At 44.9% G+C, this 14560-nt stretch overlaps 1 protein-coding gene across 3 annotated transcripts in view; it reads right to left on the reverse strand.

Moving 5' to 3' along the window:
• Positions 1-14560, reverse strand: part of LOC128052524 (transducin-like enhancer protein 1) — a 92579-nt gene that overhangs the window by 12143 nt on the left and 65876 nt on the right. For all 3 annotated transcript variants that reach the window (XM_052645105.1, XM_052645104.1, XM_052645103.1), the window contains 2 exons: positions 14133-14323; positions 12639-12715 (listed from right to left, as the gene is read on the reverse strand). In XM_052645105.1, coding sequence (XP_052501065.1) covers positions 12639-12715; positions 14133-14323 — 268 coding nt within the window. The remainder of the gene's footprint in view (positions 1-12638; positions 12716-14132; positions 14324-14560) is intronic.

Consider the following 14560-nt stretch of genomic DNA (forward strand, 5'->3'; position numbering starts at 1 on the left):
CTGTAATTTCTAAAGAATTACAGCAGATGTGAGGGTTAGCTTTTCTTTTTGCCATAAATCAAGGTGGGCACTTCCAGGTAGGCAGTTTCTATCAGGTGCCATTTTAGCAATTCTGGATTTTTAGGGGAAGGAAATTTTATCTGCTTCCTCTGGAACTCTGCTTATTATAGAGTTAAATGTTCCAGATTAAAACAGATGCACGAAGTACAGACGGAGAGCTGTATGCTTGTCTTTGGAAGACACCCACCTCTCCCCCAGGTGTCCTCTTCTTTAAACCACACAGGAGGTCTGTGATCATCATACTTAGGCAGTTTTAAAATTGATTCACAGTGCAGAGAACTGCTGCCAGAAGCTGTGAACATTCGTCCATCCCAGGGGAAACCCATACGGATGTTAATACATCAGTCACAGGGGGCCTCAGAGGAAGCTGGCGCTGCCCGCTGTGCTGGAGAGCTTAATCAAATGAACAGATCCCAACGAGGCACAGGGCAGGTGCGGGTCACAGAGGGAACGATGGAAAGGAAAAACCAGGGAAGCAAATGAAATAGCTTGGAATCTGTTATTCACCTCCAGGAAGAACATGAGTGTCTTTGAGAAAGCCCACTTCAATGGCACATCCTAACAATGTTGACGAGGTCCCAGAAGTAAACTTTGCCTCTTTACTGACTGAGAAACTAGGAAAAGTAAGATCAACTAGGAGGGGGTATTTATAAATGGATAGTGTACATTTATAAATACTTCTCATGCCTGAATTTAGAAAGAGACCAGCCACAAAAGAATGCATATGGCATGACGGCATTTACAGAAGTTCACACACAGGCAGGATTTACCTCTGGTATTAGAAGTTGGGGTGGTGGCTCCCCTTGAGACTGGAAGAGGCATAGATAAGGTTTCTCGGGTGTTCTTTGTGCAAAGTCACTGGGCTATACACACATGATTTGTGTACTTTCCTATACATGTGCCTATATTTTTAATGCTTGGATTCATGGGAGGGAGGCTCAAAATAGAGGGGACCTATGGCAGAAACGTCAATCTGAGTGAACTCCGGGAGTTGGTGATGGACAGGGAGGCCTGGCATGCTGCGATTCATGGGGTCGCAAAGAGCTGGACACGACTGAGCGACTGAACTGAACTAAACTGAACTGATGGCAGAAACCAACACAATATTGTAATTACCCTCCAATTAAAAAGAAAATTAAAAAAAAAAACTTGGATTTGTTTATTCAAGAAAAAGGGGAGGGGCTTTCCTGGTGGCTCGGTGGCAAAGAATCCACCTGCTGATGCAGGGGACACAGGAAGAACCTATATGCCGCAGCACAACCAAGCCCGTGAGCCCGAACTACCTGAGCACAGATACCTCGAGGCTGTGCTCAGCAACAAGAAAAACCACTGCAATGAGAAGCCTGAACAAGGAAACTAGACAGTAGCCCCCACTCGCCACAACTGAAGAAGGCCCACACACACCAATGATAATCTAGCACAGCCAACAACAAACAAATAAATCTTTAAAAAGAAAGAAAAAGGGAAGAGGAGGACTCCTGACCACTGTAGGCTGGGTCCACAGCCAGGTTGAGAGCCCAGACCCTGGATTTAAAGGGACGTGAGCTTCAGGGGCCCCAGTTCACAGCCTCACTGACTATGGTCTTCCTAAGGGGCTTAACTACCTGCAGCCTATTACGTATCTGTTTCCTGATAGACAAGATAGAAATAATAATGAAACATAAGAGCCGCAGGGGTGGTAGTAAGGGAAAAAAGGGCCAGCAGCTGCAAAAGTGCAAAACACTTAACACTGTGCTTGACACCTGCAGGGGCCTTCGGGAAATGACAGCATCGATACTAAATACCCGTGACTTAAAAAGAGGAAAGTGAGGCGATGTTGAATCCAGGGCTCTTATCTTGACCAGAGGACAAGTGTGACAGCCAGGAATGCAGAAAGGGAGGAAGGCGTGGGGTGGGAGCCAGGAAAGCATGTGGTGATGGCGAGGCCAGGAAAACCAGGATACCCATAAATCCTAAAAGGCTAGGTGGGGAGACAGCACAGACAAAGACAAGTGGAGGATGTTTAGAGAAAGCATTGTGGCCAAATGTGGGGTAGAAAGGAGGAGCCTTGAGTGATGGGGCCTGGTTAGGGGCCATCTACCTACATACACCCCAGAGCCTCGGAGAGCTGAGTCCCCAGACCCGGCTGTCTGAATCAAGCACTTGCAGATCAGGATCTAATTCTAAAATCTGATGGCAGAACTGAACAGAATAAAGCCCACTGGACGTCACAGATTTAAAACCTGAATGAAACTGAACTCTTTTGGAACCAGGGACTCTCTACTCCTGGGGCACACAGCGGAGATGGAGGCATGCCGAGTCCCTGCAGGTGCTGCGAACTAGGAAATGGCACCGCGTTTCCAGGAAGCAGGTTCCTTCCCTAGCAGACTGGCCCTGTTCATAAAACTACACTGTGTTCCGTGGTCAGTGTTAGAGCTGTGGGTTTGCTGGAAGTAGGCAGGATCAAGCACGCAGTAATGAGGAACCAGGGACCCCAGCAATGAAGGCTGTGGCCAAGACCCTGCTACCTGTGGACTTGGCCCTCCTGAGTGAGAATTTCTTGCTGTATTAATAGATATCCAAAAAAAAAAATCTGATCAGATCAAAACCTTCACTCACTTTTTATGGCTCACCAAGCCTTCACAATTGAGTGCCTATGAGCCTCAGTTCATGTGACCATCTTGTAGCTTAAATTCCTAGCCATGTGGCACATCAGGCCATTCCCCTAAAATATCGCACACTGTCACATTTCCACGTAGTGCACAAACTCTTCCCTCCTGCCTAGAATAGCACTGCCTCCCCTTCAGTGCACGTCTCCTCCCCACTCTCGCAGCTTGCCTCGACTCCCCAGGTGCCATGAGTCCTTTCCCAGTGCCCTGATTCAACATAAATCAGTACCATGCTGAGGACGACTGCCCACAGTCCTATCTGTCTCATTCCCGAGTCCCCTGGGGACAGGTGGGATGACTGCACCAGCGAGCATACAGCTGGTGCTCAGCAGAAGAAACCGAATGTCTCAACTCATTAATTCTTACCTAATCACTTACGAATCGAGGCATGAAAGACTGCTCCAGTAAGGAAAGTGAGCTACAAAAAGGTGGGCAGTCTACTTGGGCTCTGCCAGCCAACCTTCCCAAAAAACTTATACCAAATGTGCCTAGGAGGTGGTTTCTCTAAGGGGAGAGGCAGTCCCAGAGACACAGAGCTGATAGAGCAGAACAAGAAGCAATGAGAACAGTAACTGTGAAATCCACAGGCCACCCCATCAGCACAGCCTGGTGGATGTGAGACCCCCTCAGACATCAGCTGCGGCAGAAGTTGCCGTGGGCCATGTGCGACAAGCTGGTTCCTGAGTCTGGGTGCTGAAGAGCATACAGTGAAGCTTAGGAAGTGAGGGGACCCAGGCCAGAGTTTCGGTTTAGTCACTGGTGAGATGTGGAGACCATAAAGAAGTTATCTGGGTTGCATTTCCCTACTTTTACAGCGTGCTGTGACAAACATTCCCTGTAAATGTGACTGCCGAGGTGTGGGGGAAATGATGTCATGTGGGAAAGCACTCGCAGGAAAGCAGGAAGCAGAATATAGATTCAACTTTCGGTTCCCATGTCACAGGAGGCAGCTCGCCATCCCTTATTACTTACCGAGGAGGGAAAGCAGGACAAGAGAGCATGCATAAACAGGTCCAACTCAGCTCATACAAAGGAGTCAGCCAATCACAGAAGTGGGGCTCTAACCTCTACCTTCGCTTCCAAGTCACTACTACCTTTGACACTCGCTCCTCAAGAGGGATTGTGGGGCCCACCAGGATGGAGACACCTTCCCTACACAAAAAGGGAACACCAGGCATAATCCATGTGCTTCATGAAGGAGGCCTGAGGGCTGAGGGCTGTGGCATCTAGCTCATTCTAAGACAGATGAGAATAATGTTAAGTTATGATTTTGGATGATGCTCTCAGCCTTAAGAACTAGTAGAGAGTGAAGGTGGCAGCTGGGACTGTTGGGATGTGGACTCACAAGAAAATCAGAGCCATATTATTCTAAGATTCAGCGGGGGGGAAAGTCCTCAGGTATATAATTCATCTACTAACGATAAAAATCTTTCTTTGCCAATCTAAAAAGCTCTACCTTTAATAATTTTTTTAGGGTCTGTAGAGTCACTTGGACTGCAAGGAGATCCAACCAGTCCATTCTGAAGGAGATAACCCTGGGATTTCTTTGGAAGGAATGATGCTAAAGCTGAAACTCCAGTACTTTGGCCACCTCATGCGAAGAGTTGACTCATTGGAAAAGACTTTGATGCTGGGAGGGATTGAGGGCAGGAGAAGAAGGGGATGACAGAGGATGAGATGGCTGGATGGCATCACTGACTTGATGGACGCGAGTCTGAGTGAACTCTGGGAGTTGGTGATGGACAGGGAGGCCTGGCGTGCTGTGATTCATGGGGTCACAAAGAGTCGGACACGACTAAGTGACTGAACTAAACTGAACTGAAGCCTAACTTATAACATCTGTTAAATCCTTTACTTCTTTCACAGGATTTTCTCAGTTTGGCCTCTGGAGCATCTCCCCAAACAGCAAACACGCAGATCAAGGCGCAGTCCTCACCCCGCTTGAAGACAGCATTTCTACATCAATGGAGGGCTTTAGTAACAAAATACAAAGAGAGGACGTTAAACTATTAAGATGGGAGACTTTTTCCCCTTATTTAGCTGAATACATAGCTATCCTCATATTTTAAAAAGGGGAATGCAGAACTTCTTAAAATGGATATAAAAAAAATTACTAGACAAAGTGAAGAAGAGGAGACGGTCTAGCTGATACACTAGAAGTTCTCTGATCAAAGTCTGTATTTATGATTCTAAGGCCCTACTTCCTCCATCAATTAAATTTTTCCAAACTGTAAATGTGCTGGGGCAGCAAAAGGGCTCCTATGCAGGACAAGATGCAAACCAAGAGACACGTGGACGAAAACTAAGACAAAGATAAGTTTAAAATACAGCCACTTCAAAGCTCCATTCAAAAGTCCTAGCAAAGGAACCAGCCACTGCAGGTAAATAGCAGTATTCACTTAAGAGATAAGACAAGCTATGTCTAGTAAGCTGAAAGCCATTTCTGAAGAGGTAAAAAGGGAGAGAAAAGGAAGGGATGATTGTCCAGCAGCTAAACATAACTCAGATTGAAAGGAAAGGACTCACACTTCAACATAAACCTAAGAAATTAGGGACACAGTCCTAGACCATTCAAAGGTAGAAAAACAGGAGTTAAACACACATGGTGACGATATAGCACAAAATAAGCATGTTCCTTTATGCACTTAACAGACCAAAAAAAACAAACCCCAAATATCATAATAAGTAAAAGGGGGGGTGGTGCTGAATTGGTTTCCAAATCCACTAAATAAACCAAGTGTGGAATCTAGACATGGTCAGCATAGGGATCAGAAGCAAGATTAGGAATGGAGAGGAGGGAGAGGGGACTGGACACAAAAACGTTTTCTCAGCTAGAAGCTGGATGGCCTTTTTCAATGCTGCAAAACATATTTTCTTAAGAGGCAATTTTACCCCAAATGCAGTTTAGATTTTCTCTTCCCATTAGGCTCCAACTCCAAAAAGGTAGTTTAAAAGGTTTATTTAAACACTAAACAAGTGGGTGGAAGATTTCTCAATTACACGTCTAGCATTAAAACACAGGGTGAGGGAACTTGGAACTTAGCTGGAATCTTGAGTCAAACTATTATTAGTGTGAGTTACAACTGACCTCTAGATGTTACTGTACGAGGCAAGTGGGCCTCGGCCCCAAGTATTTGTGGGGAGGAAAGCGGTGCCCTTGGGCCAGGAAAAAAACATCTTGAGGGGAGGGAGGCACAAAGTATAACAAAGATGTCAATCTGTCTAAACTTCAGGCTTCTTTTTTATCAGTGAGCTCCACAGAGTTCAGGGAATAAGTTTCCTAAAACTCAAAGGAAGTTCAAATTAAGCCGACAAAATGCAACGATTAAATTTCGCCTTGAGGGTTTGGAAACACAGTGAGAGCAACCGCTTATAAATCAGCATTGCATGTCTCTAAAATGCAAACTGCATTCTCCCTTGGAAAAGGATGAATCATAGGGCCTTACACAATCCTGGGCTCATCCCCCACCTTGTCAAAGCGGCAAGCATTTGTTTACTGGCTATCAAGGCTCAAGGGGACAAGAGGACTTCAGAAGCTTTAATTCTAGTGGGGAAGAAGCAAACAGAGATAGAACTTGTACACATGATTATAATTCAAGGCCAAAGTGTGGAAAGTGTCACAAGACTTACAAGGGGCTGGTGGAGAGAGATCATATGTGGGAAAGGCATCAGCAAAGGCTTCTGGGAGGTGCCAGCAGCCTGAAGAGGTCTTTAAAGGAAAGAAAATATTTCTGCAGGAACATGTAGAGACAAGTTAGAAAGGAAGTTGCTCCAGGTAGGAGGCGAGCCATTCACGGAATACAAGGTTATCCCGTTCAGCCAGAGCATGAGATGCAATGCATATAGGACATGAGGCTGGAAAAACAAACTGAGGTGACTCTATCAGAGGGATTACATCAGGAGATTATATGAACCTTTTGCAGATTTCTGAGCAAGAAATAGACAAGATCAAATAAATATTTCATTAAGGAAAACTCTCGCCTACAATCTTGGTGAGGATTTTAAGAAATAAGAAGACTGGGTAAAATGGAAAGTATCAAACCTAAAGTCTGAGTACAGATGTAAGAATTGGGATGATGCCTTCAACAAAAAGAAGTCAAGAGAAGTTAGAAGTGGGAGAGAGAAAAATGTCCAGGTTGGCTGGGAAAGCCTACTGAGATCTTAGATCATGGTAATACCAAAACAAGTACAGAATAGTGGCAATGTCATACTCTTTGATAAGAAACAATGAAAGGCCACAGGGCCTTTGCACATGCTGGTTTCTCTACCTAGAGGCTTATGCCCTTCGCCTTCAAACTCTTCGAGAATTTTCCCTTAACCCTCCAAATGAGATCAGCCTTTCAGAGTTTCAGAAAACAATACTCCTCTGTCACAGTTCTTATTATTGTTGTTCAGTTGCTAAGTTATGTCTGACTCTTTGAGACCCCATGTACTATGGACTATCGCACAACAGGCTCCTCAGTCCTTCACTATCTCCCTGAGTTTGCTCAGATTCATGTCCATTGAGTTGGTGACACTATCTAATCTTATCCTCTGCCACCCCCTTTTCATTTTGCATTCCATCTTTCCTAGCATCAGAGTCTTTTCCAATGAGTCAGCCCGTAGCACCAGGTGGCCAAAGTATTGGAGCTTCAGCTTCAGCGTCAGTCCTTCCAATGAATATTCAGGGTTGATTTCCTTAGGATTGACTGGTTTGATCTCCTTGCAGTCCAAGTGACTCTCAAGAGTCCTCTCCAGCACCACAATCCAAAAGTATCAATTCTTTAGCACTCAGCTTTCTTTATGTTCCAACTCTCACATTCATACATGACTACTGGAAAAACTATAGCTTTGACTATATGGACGTTTGTTAGCAAAGTAATGTCCCTGCTTTTTCAAATGCACTCTAGGTTTATCATAGCTTTCCTTCCAAGAAGCAAGCATCTTTTAATTTCATGGCTGCAGTCACCATCCACAGTGATTTTGGAGCCCAAGAAAATAAAATCTGTCACTGTTTCAACTTTTTCCCCCTTCTGTTTGTCATGAAGTAATGGGACAGGATGCCATGATCTTAGTTTTTTGAATGTTGAGTTTCAAGCCTCTTCAGCAAGAGGCAATTTAGTTCCTCTTCACTTTCTGCCATTAGAGTGGTATCATCTGCATATCTGAGGTTGTTGATATTTCTCCCAGCAATCTTGATCCCAGCTTGTGATTCATCCTGCCCGACATTTCGCATGATGTACTCTGCATAGAAGTTAAATAAGCAGGGTGACAATATACAGCCTTGTTGTACTCCTTTCCCAATTTTGAACCAGCCAGTTCTTCCATGTAAGGATCTAACTGTTGCTACTTGACATGCATACAGGTTTCTCAAGAGATAGGTAAGACAGTCTGGTACTCCTGTCCCTTTAAGAATTTTCCAGTTTGTTGTGATCCACACAAAGGATTTAGTGTAGTCAATGAAGCAGAAGTAGATATTTTTCTGGAATTCCCTTGCTTTTTCGATGACCCAATGAATGTTGGCAATTTGCTCTATGGTTCCTCTGCCCTTTTTAAACTCAGCTACTAGAACTAGAAGTGCTTGGTTCAAGTACTGCTGAAGCCCAGCTTGAAGGATTTTGAGTATAACCTTGGTAGCATGAAATGAGCATAATTGTATGGTAGTTTGAATATTCTTTGGCACTGTCTTTCTTTGGGACTGGAATGAAAACTGACCTTTTCCAGTCCTGTGGCCACTGTTGAGTTTTCCAAATTTGCTGCACAAATATTGAGTGCAGCACTTTCGCAGCATCATCTTTTAGGATTCTAAATAGCTCAGATGGAATTTCATCACTTTCACTAGCTTTGTTCATAGTAATGTTTCCTAAGGCGCACTTGACTTCACACTCCAGGGTATGTGGCTCTAGGGGAGTGACCACACCATTGTGATTATTCAGGTCATTAAGACCTTTTTTGTGTAGTTTTTTTCTGTGTATTCTTCCTACTTCTTCATAATCTCTTCTGCTTCTGTTCGATTCTTGCCATTCCTGTCCTTTACTGTGCCCATCTTTGCATAAAATGTTCCCTTGATATTTCCAGTTATCTTGAAGAGATATCTAGCCTTTCCCATTCTATTGTTTTCCTCTATTTCTTTGCACTGTTCATTTAAGAAGCCTTTCTTATCTCTCCCTGCTATTCTGTGGAACTCTGCATTCAGTTGGTATATCTTTCCCTGTCTCCCTTGCCTTTCACATCTCTTCTTGGCTATTTGTAAAGCCTCCTCAGACAACCACTTTGCCTTCTTGCATTTCTTTTTCTTTAGGATGATTTTGGTCACTGATTTCTGTACAATGGCATGAACCTCTGTCCATAGTTCTTTAGGCACTCCATCTACCAGATCTAATCCCTTGAAACTATTCGTAACCTCCACTGTATAATCATAAGGGATTTGACTTAAGTCATACCTGGCTGGTATGGTATGATCACAGCTACCTCAATTTAATTACACCTTTATTTTTGTGATTACTTGATTAAAACCATCTCCCCATCATCAGGCTTGAGCTCCCAATAGGGTCCTCTAGGCTATTCGGCAAATTTGGATGACATCTGTAGAAGACAGCAAAGGAAGTGGAGTGACTGACAGATGGCCTAGGAACCTGAAATCATATCCCGTAAGTCAGGGCTGAAGCAGCAGACATACTCAGCCGGAAGAAACACCTGGTGGAGAGATGGTGGTCTCCAAAGATCTCGAGAGCTGTCTGTCTTGAGCAGGCTGGATTAGTGGAGCACTGTGTGGTCCAGGGAGTGGGTAAGAACAGGATTGACAGGTAAAAGTTCCAGGGAGACAGAGTTCAACTCAAGGGCTCAAAGAGTTTTCAAAGGCCAGGGAAAATGAGCTGACATCACTAGAGAAGCTGGGTCAGAGATGCTCAGACACTTGGTGAGGCCATTATAGGAAACTTAAACCACAGATGAGCATTCACACTAGAGGCACTTCTAAGGCCCCTCCAGCCCTAAATGAACTCTCCCGGCTGTACCACACTTCTCAGCCACTTATCCATCTGCCCGTGAACTGTCAAGCTCCTTCTCTGTGCTGGGAGCCTGCTGTCCCCTATACCTGCAACAGCCCACCCTCCCAGGCCCCTCTGCCCAGCTCTGCCCTATCCTCTTGCATGAACTTCAGCTTTCTGCGTATCCACCCTACCCCAAGGAAGCCATTACCAACTGTGTCACTCTTTAGCTGTCTATCACCATTGTTCTGCCTTCACGGCACTCAGCACTTGTCACAAATGTAACTCAAGTATTTACTGTTTCTTTAATGTCTGCCCAACATCAGTAGCCCCCCCAGAGATAGGAAGACCAGCACTGTCTTTCCTGGAGCCTGCTGGGTACCTAACACACAGCTCTCCTTCGAACTTTGTACAAAGAGCTTCCATTTGCCCTTTCCAATTATTATTTCCATTGGAATTTCTCAGAGAAAGACACTGGAAAATTTTTACCACTTTGTTCACCCTACCAAAGGTGAACTTGTCATGGTGGCTTGTCACCATTTCTCATGGTCCTCAGATGGCACTGCTCAGTGTGGCTGGCAAACATTCACTGCTGCCCCTGGTGAGGTGCCCACTCTCCCAGAGACTTTTACACAGCAACTCAAGTCAACTCACAACTGCTGTCTCTTGTAATAAAACACTGGGACTGGTATTTTGTATCTTATCCCCCTTACTCATCTTTATCTATCTTTTACAGAAGTCTCAATCTTTGTCATTTCAGGGAAAAACTGGTCTGTCATCATAGCTGGTTTGAACAGCACTGCCTCGGGCAGTATGACTTTACTAAACAATGAGAACAGTATGTTTTCTCAAACTAATTAATGGATTAATACATGGACTAAGACTGCACAGCCCAGATCCTGGACAGTGGGCAAGTCCTTTTTTTCCCTCTGCTACCAATTAATTGGATCTTCCTCCCATAATATCGTAAAAGAAAATACCTTAATCTTGAAAGAGAATCCAAAAATATCTTAACTGTTTTAGAAAGCAGTGATGCCTCTGATCCACAGACCAGTGCCCTTTTTAATCAATGGGAGAAAACCACCGTTACACATGAGTCTCCGAGCCTTGCCTCTTAGTTCACTGTTGCGGTCTGAGCCGTGAACATGGGGAAGTCCAAGGTGCTGGCAAGTCAACAACATACTATTTTGGCTCTAAGAAGCATGTTCACTGAAGGTGTAAACTTGGTGTTTAACTGCATACACAATTGTTAGGAACTGAGTCTGAGTTAACCATCTCTCATACCAGCCTTCAGGACCAACTCTATGGCTCTCAGCTCTGCCCATCCCACCCCTCCTTTCCCACATTTCACATCCAGGGTGGGGTCTTGGACACCCCCCCCACAGCTCTGACTGCAGAAACTGGCTTTCCCTAAAGGTTAGTTGAACTTGGCCTTCGTTGCCTAATATTTCCCTGAAGATTTATCAGTTACTATTAATGACTGTCTCTTAGCTCAATAGTACTCACCTGCCCTTTATCCACTCACCAGACGGAAGGACATACGACAGCTAGCTATTTTGCCAGCAACCGCAGGTAAGAAATACCAATAAGCATCTAAGGCCTCCTAACAAAGTACAACACAGTAGTTCACAGGTTCAGTAGTTCACTGAAACCTTTCAGTCAGAAGAGATCTACCAGGCAAGAAAGTATTTGCAATACGGCCCCACTTCCCAGTCCTGCTCTTCCCTGGGCCAAGATATCACTGTAAATTCTTAACGTCTCTACTAGGTCCTAGTACAAACCAAAGCTTCAGTTCATCGTGAGTCAAATTATCATGAAATAGATATCAAAATGCAAGAAAAGAGGAGCAGTGGAAATCTGCCTTCTAAAAGCAGGTGATAAAAATAAAAAAATAAAAAAAAATAAAAGCAGGTGATAGAGTAAGGATTTCTGTCTTCTGAAGCAAGGCTGCAATAAAAACCATACAAGGATGACCAAGTAGTCGAACGGACTACTCAAAATAATGCAGTATGCAACAGACGTGTAAGTAGTAGCTGAATGCAACTGTTTGAAAGTAAAGGGTATAAGCAAAAAACAAAAAAAACTGAAGGCCTGTGATATGCACCTCTTTTGGGAGGAAAAAAAAAAACCAAACCAGTGAATTGGAACCAGCTTTCTGCCATCTTCTACCTAGGGAAACAAGAGTGTTTGCTGAGAGGTAAGATAGACTCTCGTACTTCAAGCTTGCTTTGTACAAAAATGAAGAATTTTATGAATTATTTGAAATCACATTTCTAATTACTAACATATTATGGAAAATAGGTGGTTTTCAGTGACCCTAGAAGAATAATCCACAGGGCTTTTCAAATTCTGAATGCTCTTTTGCCCTTTAACCTACCTCTCACTGCTTCCCATCATGCCATATTATACTTTATAATCCTGGCTCTCTCAGAGGAAGGCACCCAGCAAAACTTTACTGGGAGGTGTGGGGGGAACTACCCCACATTTCACACAACTCTTGCTTCCACCAAAATAAGGAAGAGGTGGCACTGAGCTAGGTAAAGAAATAGTACATTTCATTTTTCTGAGACTTCAAGTCCGTGGGCTTACTGCCCACAACACAGTCCTGTGGAAAACCTCCAACAGGCACCCTCTAACCCAGGGGCAAGGCAGAGCAGCTTTCTGAGGAAGGGTCAAGTGAGGGGGACCGACCATCCCTGGTTCTCACCTCCCTCCTTGGCCCTGTCTCCAACAACTTCTCTCCAGAAATAACTAAATGCATGAGATCACCCACAGTGAGAAGACAGAGGCATGACACCTACCCAGTGTCTATTTATAGAAAGTGTTAACACTCCTCAGGAAAAGACACTGGAAATCTCCTTGGAAACACCCAAGCCTGTGCTCCCTTTGGAATTCTAGTGCACTGATACCTGTGACTAAATAACTGCCTTTAAAACAGAATCCAAGAGTTAGAGGTACTTACGGCTTCCCCCCAGGGATTCCTGCCAGGTTTGGAGGGATCGTAGGTACACGCATGTGAGGGGGAGGATCAAACCCAACCTGGAAACAGAATAAGGCATCAAAGACTCAGTTTATGCAGGGTAGGCACTTTGTGACACCTCTAAAAACTTTTTACTAGAAACTCAGAAATCCCCAAAGCAACAGAAACAGGGACACATGTTAACATTTCCCAAAAGAAAAATTATAATGCAAGAAATAATACAGCCTCCACTAAATACCACAAGACACACTTCTTTTTTGGGAGGTAGGATGGCACATGATCCATCTGTGCATTGAGAACCAGCTTCCCATGGTAAATACATCCTGTGGACTTAGGATGTTCTGCCTGTTCAAACAAATACAAAGAACATACGCTGTCTGAGCCAGGACAACGTGACTATCAACTTCAGCACTATTGACGTTTTGGGCCAGATAATTCTTGGCTGGGGGCTGGCCTGGAATGGCAGGATAATTAGCAGCATCACTGGCCTCTACCCTCTAAGTGCCCACAGCAACCCCCCAGTTCTGATGAACAAAAGTGTCTCTGGATATGACCGAATGCCCCAAGGGGGGCAAAATCACCCCCAGTTTCATGCCACTGGTCTAAGTCAATGCTTAGAAATTCACACATGGACTCTCTTTTTTGTACACCTAGTCCCTCGGCTGCCCCCTTTGCTTTAAATGATCTTGCCCTCCACTGCACAGCCTTTCCTAGGAGTGAAAAGGAAGGGAAAAATGATGCACTTTAATATCATCTCCAGTTATTGGAGGTAATGAAGAAGGGAGAGGAGAGAAATGCACATCCCATATTTGAAACAGTCAACAGAAATGATTTGGGGACTTTCATTTGCTATGAGTTATAATCTAGTCCCTTTTCCTGATGCAATCAAGGACCACACGGTCAACTTTCCCCTTTACTCGAAGTTCTATCTCTTCCTGGTCAAACATGAGGTCATTTACAGTGTGGAAGAAGGCAGACAAAGAGGAGACCCTGCCCCACAACTTCAGTCCCTGTGTTTCTCCCTGTTGAGCTGAGATAACTGCTTACACCAAAGTTATGCAATTGGTTTTAAAGAATAATATAAGCACGGAAAGAGAAAATAACGGCTTCTCAAATATTTTTTCCTAAGAATTAAAGAGGAGAAAAAAAAATTGTCAAGAAACGAATGAAAAGGCTTCTGTGAGCTACTTGAGTCATTTCATCGCCTTCCAGAGGAAAAAAAAACCTACTTTGGTGGGAGAAAACCAGATGTCCCCTAAACCACAGAAGGAGCTCCTAAACACTGCCTTTTTTCATCCACAAAAACAGTAAAACAAAAAGTGTTTGGCCTTAACTTAATGAAGCGGCACGTTGATGAAGGTGGACAAGAAGGAGCAGTGGAGACACTGGGTCTTTGTCTGAAGGTGTGGGGGCTGCCAGGCGCTGGCCCTCCGCAGGTCCCCACCCGCATCCATCCTCAGTCCCTGCCATCCTCACCATCGGGGAGCGCCCATAAGCCACCACGGCGGCAGCAGCCGCAGCTGCACTCATCTGCGGTGACATGTTGTGGAGACTGGCGTAGGCGGCGCTGGGGCTGGTCAGCTCACCATTCATGCCCGCGTGGGGCACCATCCCAAATGGTGCGGGGTATGGGCCGGGCACCGCCAGGGGTGTCCTCAGGCCAGCTGCTGCAAGGAAGCACAAGCCACAGTGACTCACCTGGCCACTCAGGTCAGCCTGATCATCAATTTCAGGGCCCTCTTCAGTGCCTCCTATTATAGAGAAGGAGGGAAGGCTGGTGGTGTGGGGGGTGAGGGGTGGGGTGTGGGGGGAGGGTATCACCTCCAATTCCTACACAGGGTCCCGGTCCCTTCTTCCCTACAGCTGAACTCCTCTCCAGGAAAGAATGGACTCCAAGGGGAGCA

The sequence above is a fragment of the Budorcas taxicolor genome, chromosome 8 (genome assembly GCF_023091745.1).
Source record: "Budorcas taxicolor isolate Tak-1 chromosome 8, Takin1.1, whole genome shotgun sequence".
NCBI lineage: Eukaryota > Metazoa > Chordata > Mammalia > Artiodactyla > Bovidae > Budorcas > Budorcas taxicolor.